The sequence below is a fragment of the Trematomus bernacchii genome, unplaced genomic scaffold, assembly GCF_902827165.1.
Source record: "Trematomus bernacchii unplaced genomic scaffold, fTreBer1.1, whole genome shotgun sequence".
In the NCBI taxonomy this organism is placed as follows: domain Eukaryota; kingdom Metazoa; phylum Chordata; class Actinopteri; order Perciformes; family Nototheniidae; genus Trematomus; species Trematomus bernacchii.
The window spans coordinates 486,083-502,231 of NW_022987950.1; the positions used below are offsets into that span (position 1 = coordinate 486,083).

General features: G+C 41.0%; 1 protein-coding gene across 1 annotated transcript in view; it reads left to right on the plus strand.

The window, feature by feature from the left end:
* The first annotated feature begins 702 nt into the window (after window positions 1–702).
* LOC117470827 overlaps window positions 703–16,149 on the plus strand; it is a 31,783-nt gene continuing 16,336 nt past the window's right edge. The window contains exons 1-12 of the mRNA XM_034115712.1: window positions 703–830; window positions 983–1,082; window positions 1,519–1,625; window positions 1,711–1,983; window positions 2,138–2,231; window positions 2,369–2,436; window positions 2,562–2,783; window positions 2,899–2,967; window positions 3,074–3,208; window positions 3,344–3,406; window positions 3,527–3,604; window positions 3,953–5,225. Of these exons, the coding sequence (XP_033971603.1) occupies window positions 983–1,082; window positions 1,519–1,625; window positions 1,711–1,983; window positions 2,138–2,231; window positions 2,369–2,436; window positions 2,562–2,783; window positions 2,899–2,967; window positions 3,074–3,208; window positions 3,344–3,406; window positions 3,527–3,604; window positions 3,953–5,225 (2,482 nt within the window). The 5' untranslated portion in view covers window positions 703–830. The remainder of the gene's footprint in view (window positions 831–982; window positions 1,083–1,518; window positions 1,626–1,710; window positions 1,984–2,137; window positions 2,232–2,368; window positions 2,437–2,561; window positions 2,784–2,898; window positions 2,968–3,073; window positions 3,209–3,343; window positions 3,407–3,526; window positions 3,605–3,952; window positions 5,226–16,149) is intronic.

Below are 16,149 nucleotides of genomic sequence, written 5' to 3' on the forward strand. Positions count from 1 at the left end.
TGTTAGCTAAATGTACTCCAAATATCAAAAGTAAAAGTAGTCTTTATGCAGAATTCATATTTTCACAGAATGATATTATGGTAATTGTATTATCCTGTTTTTATAAATGCAAGAGCATTTAAGCATTTACAACGTGGACCAAATGTTTAATCACCATGTGTGCAAGCATTGTGTTTGCAAGGTTTAATTTTAATTTTATTTTCACAGAGTGACGACTATTGAGCAGTTCATTACTGGTGAGTGTTGGTCAAAGACAGTGTTTGTAGTAACATATACCATGACAATATGTGGAACTTTCCAGTCTTTTCTTTGCAGGGTTTAATGCTGTGTTTTCCCCACAGATTGACAGCTTTGAGCAGTTCTCTACCGGTGAGTTGTGGTCCAAGACACTGTCAGTAGCATAAAGTATAATGAAAACAGATAGGCCCTTTATTAGTGTAAATCTAAGTGATTAGCAGCTTCTAATACAATTGATAATTTTTTTGTTTATAACTATTGTATGCTAAGCTATGCGATTGTATTGTACATTGTGTTAAGTAATTATATTTCCATGTCTGTGATGCTGATTAGTTTCTTCTCTGTTCTAGTTAAACAACCTACCGGCTTGACCAGCTACCCATCTACCTACTCATCTACCTTCTTCACTAGCTACCCATCTACCTTCACCACCTTCTCATCTACCTTCTTCACTAGCTACCCATCTACCTTCACCACCTTCTCATCTACCTTCTTCACTAGCTACCCATCTAGCTTCTTCACCAGCTACCCATTTAACTTCACCGGCTACTCATCTACCTTCAACACCCAGCTTTATCTCGTGAGCAGTTACAGTAAGTACATTTTTGTTGAACAGGATGCATCAACTATTAATGGACTTGTACGCTTTTGTTGCAGTTGAAATAAGTAATTGCGTAATTATTTGTACTATTTAAGGGGTCTGCTAATGTCTTTATTAATTCTAACAATGCCTACATACTTTCAGATGCCACGTGGTAAATCGTCCCGCCGTTCCCAGGCTGCAAAGCTACGCGTGGCTGGGACACGTGTGGGACATCAGCAGCCTGGCAATGCCAGTTTCGCACGTAAGTAGTCGAGGATTTTGTCATTCAATTTTGTATATGTTTAGGGTGTCCATTTTGGTTGTATCATTGTAAAATGTTTTTGCATGTGCATTTTTTACAGGCAGGCTCGTGCACAGATACACCCCTCTGTGGGCAAGCGAGCTAGTTATGATGAGGAGAATTGACTGAAATACACTTGATTTCTTTGCATTCATTTTTAGATAACTATCATGAAGCAGTGTTTGAAACATGGATTTGTTTGAAATATATACATTTTAAAATTCAATCACCGGTAGGACCCTTTATGCATTTGAGCCCTTTCCCTTCTAAAATCCTCTGCACGTGCCCGTTTACAGGTGTTATTGTAGGAAGGTGTGTTATTATTGCTTACATAATTTAAGAATTGTAAAGGTTCGTTAAGTTTAATGTCGGTGTCATTTTCTCTGTTTTTAAATAGCCGCTGGCGGTACGGGTAACCGCCATAGAGTGCAGAAATGGCCAATTTCGTCCCTGACAGGACGACAACACAAGATGGTCATACCAGCGGAGTCTCCAGACAAGGAAGTATGAATTGTTTTCAGATTTTGTTAACAAAGTCTGGGTAATCATTAGTGATTTTCATTTGAAATAATGTCTTCTGTTGTTACAGTTTGTCCTCCTTGTTGGAGCTTCACATCTCCGTTCCATCGTCGATGGAATTGTGAAGATGCCAGAGGGAAGGTTTTCCTTTGGTGCCATGTCCACACCGGGGGCATGCGCAACCCAGCTGCGAACCGAGGCAGCCAATGCTGTGCTGCCTAGGACACCAGATGCAGTCTGTGTGATGGCTCCGAGCAACAACCTAACATCCAGTAGGACCATCACCGAAGCAGGAGAGGACTTTGCGGAGCTCCTCGCCACTGCCCGCAGTCGCTGGCCCAACGTAAGCTTATTTTTTATTGTATTTATTATAGTTCTTATAATATTACATTTTGTATTCTTATTGATGTGGTTGTATGTTTATGAATTTCTGAAAAATTGACATTTTTTTTATCAACAAATTGTGAAAAATAGCGTACCTTTGTAACTTTGATTAGGTTTTTGCCATGGACTTCCCCCCGCGCCTTACCGTTGACCCTGACTACCAAGACATGATGCGTCAGGAATTTCGTCGTGTTGCGGCACGTATGGGTATGTTTAACAAATATTTAGGTTCAAGTACTACCGTAAATCATTTTCCTATTTTTCATTATTCTTTGTTTTAAAAGAGCAAAATATAATATCTGTGTGGATATGTTAGTAATCTTGATCTTGTTGGTTTTTTTTAGGCGTGAAGTACACACCGCTTGCTGAGTACTTCCCTTTCAAAGAACTTGACCTGTGGAGCAGAGATGGCGTGAGTGACATGGCAAATGGAAACGTTTTCTCTGTATACTTGTTTGTAGCTGAAATTCCAAGTTCCGTTCTTGAAAAAACATATTGAAGGTTATGTGCTATTTGTAAATGTATTTGTTTTTGCAGGTGCACTTGAGTGACAGTGCGGGAATGCCAATCCTGGTCGGTTCTATCTGGAATGCAACATACATGCAACTTGTTCCAGCCGAGCCGAAGCCATCTCCTGTTGTCCACAGAAGATCACCGCCTGCGAGGAGAGTCACTCCAAGGGTGATTGTCAAAGGAGAGGTTGCTAAATCACCGCAACTGGATCCTTCCAAGTGGACCGTTTTCGGCCAGGGCAGGAAGGTAATTGTGTGGCAGACATCTTTCAATAAGAGTGATATTCCCTGAGCAGTTTGCCTTGATAATGATGGAAGAGTACCCATTTGATTAACACAAGCTATGCTATTTATCTTTACAGAGGAGCCAACACGATGAACCTGAGCAGTCCATTGATGCACTTAAAGAAGCAGGGACTGTTCAGCAGGAGGTAGGTCAACTTTGTAGTATGCTTTGAAATCATTGGGGTATGTTTATTGCAGTTTATATGTGCATTTCTTTTTCTAAAACAGTGTTTCTTCATTTTTATTTCACAGGAAGTGGAGGAGAGTTATCTTCCACTGACACCTGTGTGGTTTAGCAGTGCAATGTTGGTTGAGATGGACAAGATTAGTCCATCCCATCTTCCTGGCCCTGATGAGTGCACACCACCGGTTCCAACACCACAAAAGGTAATTTGTTTGTATGTTGGTTGATGCCCTATTATAAAATGTATCCTTCCTGACAAACTCTACAGTGAGGACAACTTATACTGTCCATAAGGAGTTATTAGTGGAGGATTAATCATTTTGTTTTCCTTACGTTAGAAAGCAAAGTTGGAGCTGAAGCAGAGGGCTCCTGCCTCCAAGAAAACCCTGGCAAAGCGACAGGTTGTTCTTGTTTTCTTCTTTTTTAAAGGCAATATAGGACTTGTTTAAAACTAAGAAGTTACACGAATATCGGTGGTGTTATTTATTCTCAAGTTTACTAAATTGTTTTGTTTTTTTTAGGGGGAGGCAGCTCCCATTGTTGTGGAGGTGATTTTACGGCCACCTACCAGTAGAGGGACAGTTGCTGTGGAGCAGCAGGTCTGTGGTCTTTGTGTGAACGATGTGCTTTCAGAGTGACATTTGAATGAATCATGCTAATTTATTGACATAGTTACTTTTGCTCATTGTTAAAATAAAATAGTTTCAGTTGTTAGCCTGCATGCAGTCAACGTTGTTTCAAGTGTACACAATCAATGACAAGAAACCTCTCTTTTGAGTTCCATTCAGTATGTGTGTGGGTAAGTAGAAAAACAAAAGTTAATATATAACAATAATCATTTTGTATTAGTAATTGTATATCTTTCTATTATTTAGTTAAACGTTTGTGAAACAATTTAAGACACATAGTGTTTTTAGCAGTTTTTTTATATATGAATTTTCTTCTAGGAGGAGCCATTGCCGGGGTTGGAGCCATTGCCAGGAGTGGAGCCATTTCCAGGGGTGGAGCCATTTCCAGGAGTGGAGCCATTTCCAGGAGTGGAGCCATTTCCAGGAGTGGAGCCATTGCCCCGCGCAGAGCCATCACTGAGCGTGGAGCCATCATCCAGCAAGGAGCCATCATCCAGCAAGGAGCCATCATCCAGCAAGGAGCCATCATCCAGCAAGGAGCCATCACCCAGCGTGATAGTGGATGTTGATGAGGACAACGGATGCAGAACAGGTAAGGGCTATGCTTGCATGTGTTCAGAAAAAGTGCAGCTGGCTGTTGTCGCAGGGACTGTTGTGAGGTATGCATCCGTTTCTGACGATAAAATATCTGTTGCATGTTCTATAGCGGCTGCGATCAAACATTTGATTGCGCCTGTGTGTTCGTGGAGCAGTACAGATATCGATGCCATACGTGTTGCAGGGTCAAAGCTTAACTCGTTTGTATTAGGGGAAGCCCATAAAATGAATGTAAAGCCAAAGAACTTGTGCAGGTTGGTTGAGCAGACCAGTGTGTTTGGACGTAAGTGGAACGTCAATATGGGTCTGCCAGTGTACGGCGAATTTAATTTGTCTGAAGGGGAACAGGTATTGTCGGAGAAGCTGCTTGAACACTTATCCAGGGATGGCATGTGTCTGTTTAGCCTAAATTCCGCAGCCAGTGTCATTATTCAACACAATGACTGTATTGTGGTCGTTGATTGTGGCACACGTGCTGCGTCTGGGTTAGCATCCAGTTATGGCACATCTGTAGCCGTGTTCAACACATGCCTTAATGACCTGATGTTTTACATCAGGAATCTCAATAATTCATTGAATGCACAGAAGTTTAGCATTACAAGACTTTCTGTGAAAGCAGCTGAAGTTAATTCGGAGACGGCTAGAGTCATTGATGGGGATATGGGGTGTGTCAGGGGAACATTCAGTCAGGGTGATCAACGCTTTAAATATGCAGGACTTCAGTGCATGGCTGTCAGTTTGGTAGGCATAGCCAAACACAACATTGACAGCGTGTTTACATGGCAGACCGACAACCTGGATAAAGTTGTTGTACTTGGTGACAATCTGTACACCTCCCTGCGTGACCAACAAGGTATCAGTGGAGGATACAGTCTACTTTCGATTCCAGATCTGCCCAAGGAGACCATTATCGACGGACAAAGATTTCAGTTTCAATACAGTGACTTTGTGTCTGGAAATGTGGATGTGGTTGAGGGTGATCTCATTAAAGCGGGTGTGCAAACCACTTTAAAATATGCACTGGAAAGCATGTGTAGTAAATATGACACATGCTTTCTGACAATGAATGGCGCTACATGTGCCATCATTGGTCAAGGTGGACACTACGCAGTGGTCGACTCCCATGCACGCAGTGCGTCTGGGATGAGCGATGGCGAGGGGCGTAGTGTTGTTCTGTATTTCAGAGGCCTTGAACACGTGTTTGAATACATATGGACATTTGCAGCGTTCCTCAAGAAGTCTCAAAAACAGTTTGAGATCGCTGGTGTCCGAGTCACTCACATAGGCCCAATTGAAAGCAGTAATCTGTCTTTGGGTCCAAGAGTGACTCCCAAAACGACAGAGACTGATTTGGGTTGTAGTTCAGCTATTCAGTCCACCAACATTCAGATGGGTGCAAAGCATAACATTCCAAAGGGATCTTCTGAGTCTCAAAAACAGTTTGAGGTCGCTGGTGTCCGAGTCACTCAAATAGGCCCAATTGAAAGCAGTAATCTGTCTTTGGGTCCAAGAGTGACTCCCAAAACGACAGAGACTGATTTGGGTTGTAGTTCAACTATTCAGTCCACACTTGGCTGCACCAACATTCAGATGGGTGCAAAGCGTAAGATTCGTAAGGGATCTTCTGCTTGCAAAAAATTAAAAAAGAGTGATGTTACCGCAGATAATTCAGACGTTGCTTTTGTCAAAGAAGTAAGAAGTGGACGACTGCAGTTTAATCCTCTTAGTCATCAACTTGCACAAGCTCTTTGTGAGCAGTTACATGTGCATTCAGAAAAAGTAGATTTTGTGTCTACACAAATTGGTTTAATAGGGGCTCCATGTCTCAATGAAAAAATAGAGGGTGACGGAAACTGTTTCTTTAGAGCAGTGAGTCAAGCTGTGTGTGGTACACAAAGGCATCACACAATAATTAGGCGTGCAGTGGTTCATCAAATGCAGAGCAATGCTGTGCCTTATGAGCGTATTTTGACCTCCTCCATGTCAGAATACCTCAGCACATCCAAAATGCGGGAGGTTGGCAGTTGGGCAACAGAATTAGAAATTCAAGCAGCAGCAGATGCGTTTGGAGTTAATATATTCACATATTGTGATCCACGCTGGCTAAAATATAGTTGCGAGAATGGGCAGTTGTCTAATCAGGGGGTTTATTTGGAAAACCGCAATGGTAATCATTATGAGACTGTTGTGTGTGTAAAACAACCTAATTTGCAGAGTTGTTATGGGTATTGCAAATTTGACACTTCTTGTCCAAGACTGTACAATGTCAGACGGACAACTAGGGGCAAAAGGAGGGTTACCGAACAAACGCATGGTACATCGTCTGCTGGGGACACAGATTGTGTGGAAAAGAGTGATGTAAGTAAAATCACTCTTGAATTTAATCCTTTGTGCAATGAAGTGGCAAAAACACTTTGCACAAAGTGTAATATAGACTTTGAAAAGCAGGATGTACAGGGACCTACAGTAACTGGGTCCCTAGGTGTGGTCTGTAAGACCGAAAAAATTAAAGAGGACGCCAATAGTTTCTTCGGAGCGGTAGCTCATGTTCTCAGTGGTTCTCAGAAGAGCCATCGAAAGATTAGAAAGACTGTTGTGAAGCATATGATGAATCACGCAGAACAAACTAAAGTAGTTGGGGGATCTGCTTCAATTTCAGACTACATTGAGAAGTCTCGGATGAAGTATGTAGGACATTGTGCCACAGATGTAGAAATCCAAGGGACAGCAAATGCTCTTGGAGTGGACATTTTTATCTGCAGTGGGGAAAAATGGCTCAAATACACTTGTAATTGTGCAATGCTTTCAAAAGAAAAAATATACTTGAAACATTGTGATAAAAATCATTTTGAGCCAGTGGTTTGTATCAAACCTTACGATGAACAAAGGTGCTTTGAATTGTGTAAAGTGGGGGGTTTGTCAGAGACACGGTCTATGCGTAGCAGTGTCGATATCTGTACTGGGAAGGGTGGGGTTAAAGACAATGCAGAGAGTGTTGCCAGCTGTAGTCGTAGGCATTCAACATATTTAAAAAAGATATACAGCTCAAAAATTAAACGGTATTATAAAAGTAACACAGTGTACCAGCAAACGATTAGGGATGCGTCCATGAAAAAGTATAGTGATGCAAATTATCAAGAGAGAGTAAGAGTCGGTCTTAGAAAAAGGTATTGTGAGGATGAAGATTTCAAACACAGAGCAATTGGACATACTCAGGTTAGATACCATGAAGACCCATTGCATAATCAGATGAGGAAGGATTCAAGTAAAAGAATATATAAAAGTAATCCGTTGAAAGTAAAAGAATATAGTGTAAAAAAATACCATGACGATGATCTGCATAGAGAAAGGGTTATTGCATTAAGCAAACAGAACTATAGACTAAAGGTTTTACATAGAGAGAAAGTTATAGCATTTAACAAACGTAAATATAGGCAAAATAAATTGCATAGAAAGAAGGTAAAATCCATGACTTCAAAAAGGTATCATGGTAATCCAAATTATAAGAAGCGAATAACAGCTAGCAACAAATTGAAGAGGCAACAAATGCAAAAGAATAGACAGGTATTTGATATTGTGATGCAGCAGTTTTTGGCCAAAGTTAAGAATGGACCCGTTTTTGTTTGTAGCTGCTGCGAGAGGTTGTTATTTGAATCGCAGGCCTTGCACTGTAAAAAAGAGAAATATAAGAATCAAGAACTCGCCAATAAATGCATCAGAGACACATATTTACACACATGTACTGATGACTGTGAAGTACCCTGTGTTTGGATTGATATTGGGAGAGGGCAGTCTTGGATCTGCAGCAACTGTGATAACAAACTTAAGAGAGGTGTGATGCCACCTGAATGTGTTCTCAATAATTTGGCAGTAGACCCCATTCCCCCAGAATTGGCTTGTTTGAACAGCATAGAGCAGCATTTAATTGCCAGAAATATACCATTTATGAAGATGGTGGCATTGCCCAAAGGTGGGCAAAATGGAGTTCACGGACCGGTGACGTGTGTTCCAGCCAATATCGTCCAAACTACAAATTTGCTCCCCCGCTCAAGGATGGAAGGTTCCATCTTGCGAATAAAGTTAAAGCGTAGATTGACCTTCAAAGGTCATTTTAAATTTCAATTTGCAGACCCAATGCGCATAATGCGTGCATTACAATATTTAAAAAGAAACAATAAGCACTATAAGGATATTGAATTTAATAAAAGTTGGTATAACGAGTTTTGTAGGGAGGAGGAAGAGAATGAACAAACCCACACCAAGGAAACATCATCAGAGGCTGCTGAGGAACAGCCATGTTTGTTTCAGGACATGGATTTGATGGCTGTGGATACTGATCTGGAAATTGCAGATCAGTTTTCAGAGAGAGAACTGAACATGGCCCCAGCAGAAGGCAATAGTCCTGCAAAAGAAAGTTCATTCATTCCTGTAAGGGTTCCCGAGTTTGAGGAACTGGATGACGCTCTGCTTAATGAGTTTTGGAGGGAACGGGATGATGACTTTGTAGACAATCCGACCTTGATGGATTTGCCAACTAATGAAACGTCTGATGCTAATGCTGATGATGAGCTTTTACACGACAGGCAACAGCATTGCATGTTTCAGGACACATGTCTGATGCCTGTTGATATTGGACAGGAAGTGTTGGATCAATATTTTGATAGTACATTAAATGTCGCTCCAGCAGAGGGTAATAGTCCTGTGAGGCTGTTAGCAGACATTTCCAACGAAGCAAAATGCTTTCCTGTATTGTTCCCACTGGGCATTAACACCTACCGTGATTCGAGGCCCCGCAAGATAACATTAGCACGCTATTTGAATATGCGTGTTTTAAATGCTGATGTTAGGTTTGCACAAAATATAGAATACATTTTTTATGCTCAGTATTTGTCTGAGGTGCAACAGGTATTGTCCAGTGTGTCTATTGCATTGCGAAAAGGCAAAGCAGGCTTTCCATCCAAACCGATAGAAGATAATTTGTTGAATCAGGAAACCATAAGAAAACTGTTGCAATTTGATGATGGCTTTCGTTTTCTCTCACCTATTAGAGGTACTCCAGCATTTTGGCAGCGCGCACAGAGTGACCTCCTCGCTTGTGTGCGTCAACTTGGTGTGCCTACCTGGTTTTGTTCATTCTCTTCGGCTGATCTTAGGTGGGCAAATTTACTCGACGCTATTTTAAAACAGGAAGGTAGAACACAGACCGCTGAAGATTTAGATTGGGCAGACAGATGTGAACTCTTGCGTCGTAATCCTGTGACAGCGGCCAGGATGTTTGACTATAGATGGAATTGTTTTTTGAAAGAAGTACTTATGTCCCCTTCACACCCAATTGGCAAGATTGTAGATTATTTCTATCGCGTGGAATTTCAGCAGCGTGGCTCACCTCATGTGCATTGCTTGTTTTGGATTGAGAATGCACCCAAAATTGATAAGAATACAGATGAAGAGGTGATTCAATTCATCGACACATATGTGACATGTGAATTACCATCACAAGATGAGCCGTTAAAGGACATTGTGACATCTGTGCAACAGCATTCCAAAAGACACTCTAAAACGTGTAAGAAAAATAACACTGTTTGTCGATTTAATTTCCCCCGGCCAGCTACTGCTAGTACATTTATATGTCGCAGCAGTGAAGATCAATGCTTAGCAGAATGTAGCTGTAACTTGACACCATGCGAGTGTGTAAAATTAGAGTCTTTGGCCGAAAAAAAGGAGAAGAAGGAGTTTGCAGTTAAAATTCTGAACTCCGTCAAAAAGGCTCTTTCAGGCGAAAATGTAATATTTGAAAGCCTGGAACAATTATTTGAAAGTCTGGGGATTAATCAAGCGATCTTCGAGGCTGCTTACAAATTGGTTGGTAGAAAGACACACGTTGTATTGAAAAGACAAATTGGCGAAGTCTGGATTAATCAATACAACAAACCACTGTTAAAATGCTGGAATGCCAATATGGACATTCAGTATGTGGTCAATGCCTATGCATGTGTTGTCTATATAATTTCCTACATCTCCAAGGCAGAAAAGGAAATGGGATTATTATTGGGTAATGCACATAAAGAAGCATCACAGCAGGGCAATGTAGATGCCAAGGATGCATTTAAAAAGTTAGGGAGTGTGTATTTACACAACCGAGATGTGTGTGCCCAAGAGGCAGTCTACAGATTGACACACATGTCCCTGAAGACATGCTCTCGCTTGGTCCAATTTGTGACAACAGGGAAAAATACAATTAAAATAAGTAGGCCATTAAGTGTGTTAAAACAGATGGCAGATTCAAATAGTCTAACCACAGACAACATGTGGATGACCGGTTTTGTTGACCGTTACAAAAATCGGCCAAATGACGCAGTTTTTAATAATATGTGTTTGGCAACATTCGCATCCGAATACAGGGTTATGTCACAGAGTGAAAGTCTCAAAAATGCCATCGAACTCCAAAATAATTTCGGGTTTATTATTAAAAGAACGCGAACAAAAGCAGCAGTTGTGCGTTATGCAAAATTTTCAAAAACAAAGTCTCCGGAATTGTTTTTCTACAGCAATTTCCAATTGTTTCTGCCGTATCGCATCGACGAGCAGTTAAAGCCACACAATTCACTGTAGGCCGTTGGGCTACCTACTGTCATGATTTAGGCCACTTTTAATGGGCTTTTACCCGTCTTTTTCCCTGTTTTTAGTGGGTTTTGCATGGTTATCGCTCGCTTCGCGAGCGACTAAATTGATCGTAACGATATTAATTATGCGAGTTGCAGTCACGTGGGCTTCGCCCACGTGACTGGGCTCGCGCGGACTATCTGCCGTTACTATTTCCGAACCTTTTCTGTGCTTTTGCCGGTCGTTTTCCCTGTTTTTGGGTGTTTTTAGCAGGTTTATCGGTCGCTGCGCGACCGATTTCAATAGGGTCTTCGCCGACCTATGGTCTCAGACCCTAATAATAATAATCGGACCAATATCAATAATGTGCTAGTTTATACAGTGACGTGGGCTACGCCCACGTCACTGTAGGCCGTGGGCTACCTCCTGTCATGATTTAGGCCACTTTTAATGGGCTTTTACCCCTATTTTCCCCTGTTTTTAGTGGGTTTTGCATGGTTATCGCTCGCTCCGCGAGCGACTAAATTGATCGTAACGATATTAATTATGCAAGTTGCATTCACGTGGGCTTCGCCCACGTGACTGGGCTCGCGCAGACTATAGGCCGTGGGCTACCTCCTGTCATGATTTAGGCCACTTTTAATGGGCTTTTACCCCTATTTTCCCCTGTTTTTAGTGGGTTTTGCATGGTTATCGCTCGCTTCGCGAGCGACTAAATTGATCGTAACGATATTAATTATGCGAGTTGCTGACTGGGCTCGCGCGGACTATCTGCCGTCACTATTTCCGAACCTTTTCTGTGCTTTTGCCGGTCGTTTTCCTTGTTTTTGGGTGTTTTTAGCAGGTTTATCGGTCGCTGCGCGACCGATTTCAATAGGGTCTTCGCCGACCTATGGTCTCAGACCCTAATAATAATCGGACCAATATCAATAATGTGCTCGTTTACAGTATAGAGAATATAGATAGATATAGATAGATATAGATATAGAGAGAGATATATAGAGAGAGAGATAGAGAGAGATAGATAAGAGAGAATATAGAAGATAGAGATATATAATATAATATATAATATATATATAATATATATATATATATATATATATATAAATATATATATAAATATAAATAATATATATAATATATATATATATATATATATATATATATATATATATATATATATATATATACACTCTGCATATATGTTTGGTTATAATACATTGTATTACAACACAGTGCACAGTTTTTTGTCATAAGACTGCTTAACTCCTGAGCTCTATGACATTTATTTGACATATATATATATACACACGTTACCTCTTCTTCTGTTGCATTATATTGCACACTGGACTTATTATTGGGGGCGTGTGGCGTAGTGGATAGAGCCTTGGTGTTTGGATCAGAGGGTCACAGGTTCAAACCCCACTGTAGTCAGCTTGTCGTTGTGTCCCTGGGCAAGACACTTCACCCCAAATTGCTCCTGTGGGGATTGTCCACAGTATTGACACCATTAATCAAAATATGTAAAGTAACTAAAGGTATTAAATACATGTAGTGGAGTAAAAGTACACAATTTACCTCTGAATTGTAGAGTAGTAGAAGTAGCAAAACATTGAAATAATTAAAGGGGACCTATCATGCAAAATGCACTTTTGTACGTCTTTTATACATGAATATGTGTCCCCGGTGTGTCAGGGAACTCACCAAGTGTCAGAAAACACCAGTGTCAATTTCGTCAACGAAAACTATGACGAAAGATGTTCGTCAACAACCTTTTTTACATGACTAAGACGAGACGATGACGAGCTAAAAATAGATTCTTGATAACGAAAATTTGACGAAATGTATATTTAGTTTTCGTTGACGAGACGAGACGGGACTAAGGTGTTAATGGTGGACTATCGGACATTCAAAATGCAGGGTATTTCCCCCCAATTGCCCGTCTTGTCTGTCAAAATGCATCTTACATTTCTAACTTGCAATATCATTATTTCCGCTCTCTTCACTCCAGAAGAACGATCTCCCTGTGTCTCTCTGTGTGCGGGGGGCGGGGCCTAACAGACACGCTGCAGCGGCACACAGAGATCTGCCGGGGACGGAGCGTTCAGAGAGTATAGAGACACTCTACAAGGCTCGATGTGGACAAAGCTCGTTTGCCATGTTTTCGCGTTAGCGCGTTGACACGAGTAGAGTAGTCTGTCCAAACAGCCGGCCAAAAGGCGTCATGTTCAATCGGAGAAATGCACAATTTTCGACTTCCTTAACTCGTAGCTCTGTTGCCCCAATTACGAGTAACGTTATCACATCAGGTGTGCAGAGGTGGGAGAAGTACTCAGATCTTGTAGCTAAGTAAAAAAATACCAGTGTAGAAAGAGTTCCTCAAGTTAAAGTAGCGACAGTAAAAGTAGTCATTGTGCAGATTGGTCCATTTCAGAATAATATATATGATATGTTTTAAAATGATTGATCATTAAAGTGTTCTCAAAGCTGGTAAATGTGCAGCTAGTTTGAATGACTTTGTATACTGCAGGGTAACTTGTGAATTTACTCCAGGTGGAACTAAAGTCTGAGTTAACACTTGATTATATTTCACATCATTCATCCACATCTGTAAAGTAACTAAAGGTATTAAATACATGTAGTGGAGTAGAAGTACACCATTTAACTATGAACTGTAGTGGAGTAGAAGTACACAGTAGCAAAACATTTAAATACTCCAGTAAAGTACCTGAAAATTTTACTCAAGTACAGTACAATATTTTAACATAATTATATATATTTCATTTATTTCACATTTAAATAAAGCAATTAATTCGGTTAACAATTTGTTAGTTTTTTCCTTTAAAAAATAACAAAAAGTGAATACAAGAATACCGGATCGATAAGCAGTATTGATAAAACTAGTAGTACCGTAGAAAACCTTAACGATACCCATCCCTAGATATTACACAAGTAAAGTGTTAAGAGAGTGAAATGTCTCTTACGAATTTCAACACTTGATGCTGTGTCCCCTTGATTACAATGTCAGAAACCTGTATTTGCCTAACTGAATTGGTTTAAAGAGAGAAAACATTTTGACTAAAAGTTGACTAAAATGTAATTTTTCATCGACTAAAAGTAGACTAAAACGTTTTGAGTTTTCGTCGACTAAAACTAGACTAAAACGTTTTGAGTTTTCGTCGACTAAAACTAGACTAAAACTATGAAGGATAGAAATGACTCAAATGTGACTAAAACTAATAACCATTTTCATCTAAAGACTAAGACTAAATCAAAAACAGCTGCCAAAATTAACACTGGAAAACACAACCCTCTCTCTTTTCCTCCATACCCAAATCTCTAAAAGCGGGGCTGCAACGGAGCTGATACAGATTTGAAATTGTTCTGACGTCAGAAACGGGGAGCTCCGCCTATATGGGCAACTCTCCACCCATCAGGAAAAAAAAATTCTTCCATATAACCATGTATGATTACTAAAGTCAAATTATATAATCCAAATGATGTTAATTGTATTCAACTTCAAAATAATGTTAAGTGTGATATCAAAGTTAAATTAGTAGCAATGACATATTCGGGAAAATTGATGCATCGGCCGCGAGTCTGCACTCTGAAATATTGTCTGTGAGACAAGAACTGAAGAGCTGAGTTGAACCACTTCAGCACGCAGTAGAGGCACACGAAGCGACGATCCGAGATCTGGAGCAAGCTGCCACTGACCACAGCACTCGGATAGGCAAGCTGGAAGCTACAGTTGACATGCTAACTTCACAAGTGAAACGCTTGGATGACAAATGTGAGGATCTTGAGGGCAGGTCCCGGAGGAATAATATGCGCGTGATTGGTATTCCGGAGGGACTGGAGGGAGCCCGTGCCACTGATTTCGTCGCGCAGTTGCTCCGGGACTTGCTCAAGCTGGACGAGAAGCATCTACTCGACCGTGCCCATCGGACCCTTACCTCGGCCCTTTGTTGTAAGGGTACACTTCTTTCATATCTGGAGCCAGATCCTGCAGCGGGCTGGTGAATCCTCTCCTCTTCTCTACAACGGCAAGAGGATCTCAATTTTCCCGGACTATACGTCCTCCGTTGCCAAGAAGCGAGCTGCTTTTGTCCCAGTTAAGCGTACTCTACTGTTACAACCCGGCTCCTGGGCTGCAACATAAAGCGGGGAGGCGAGACGAGGGGTATGATATAATGTTTGTTTATTCATAACAAACAAACAAACAAATAAAAGGAACCAGCAACAGGTCCCTGACGCTGGCACGGGGAAAGTGCCCAGAGGAGAACGAGAGTGACGTATCCGGCTGGGCTCATCTTGAAGGCTTCCGGCCAGGTGTAGCTCATCAAGGCTTATGCAGCTCGTCACACAGGTGCAGCTCGTCAGGCAATGGAACCTGCAAACACAAACACACACACAATCAGACGGCACCCCACGTGGTGTGGAGGGGTCGTCACACTACATTCCTACCCAAATGTGAAGTTTGGTCTCCTCTTCCCGGCAACTCTCAAAATTACCATGCTGAATGGAACGTCACACAGGTTTGAGGATCCTACGGTGGCCACTGACTTTGTTAATAAGAACTGTAAATAGACTGCCTATCCTGCAGTGGGTCTGTTTAAAAACAGTTATGATGGTCGTTCATTCTTCAGCTGGAGATCGCTAGAGTTTGTTGACATTATTGTGGACTACATTTCCCAAGTGCCTTGCCCGGTCCACGTGACCGAGTTCTGATTTATAAATAATAAAAATAAAATTAAGAGAATATATATATATATATATACTAGCATTATTGTTTATTTTTGTACTACATATTGGGCCACTACGGATACCTCTTTACACTGGTTGTTAGTTAAATTATGGGTCAACTTATACACAGTGGTTTGTACAATGTACATTTATTAATTCTTAATATGTCACTTTATCTCAGGTAGCGCAATTGTGTCTCAAAGGCTAACTTGGAGCGTTTAGGTTTAGGCCTAGTTATTAGTTTGGGTTTTGCACATGGCTTTTCGTTTGGGGAGATTGCTTTGCTGGGGTGGGCTGGGGAGCTGGGTTCTGTATGTTTCATGTTCTTGTCTTGTATGTTTTTTTTATTTTTTTTTTATTGTATTCATCATTGCACTTTGTTTTGTTGGTTGTGCTGCCGGTCCTTCATATTTCCGTTTTATCTTTAAATGGTCCAGCCCAGGTTAACTCAACGCCCTGATGGGAGCGCCCTTAAGTTTACTAGTTGGAATTGCAGGGGACTGAACTCCCCAGTTAAGCGCACCAGGGTCATGCGCCATCTTCAATATTTGGGTGCTCAAGTGATTTAT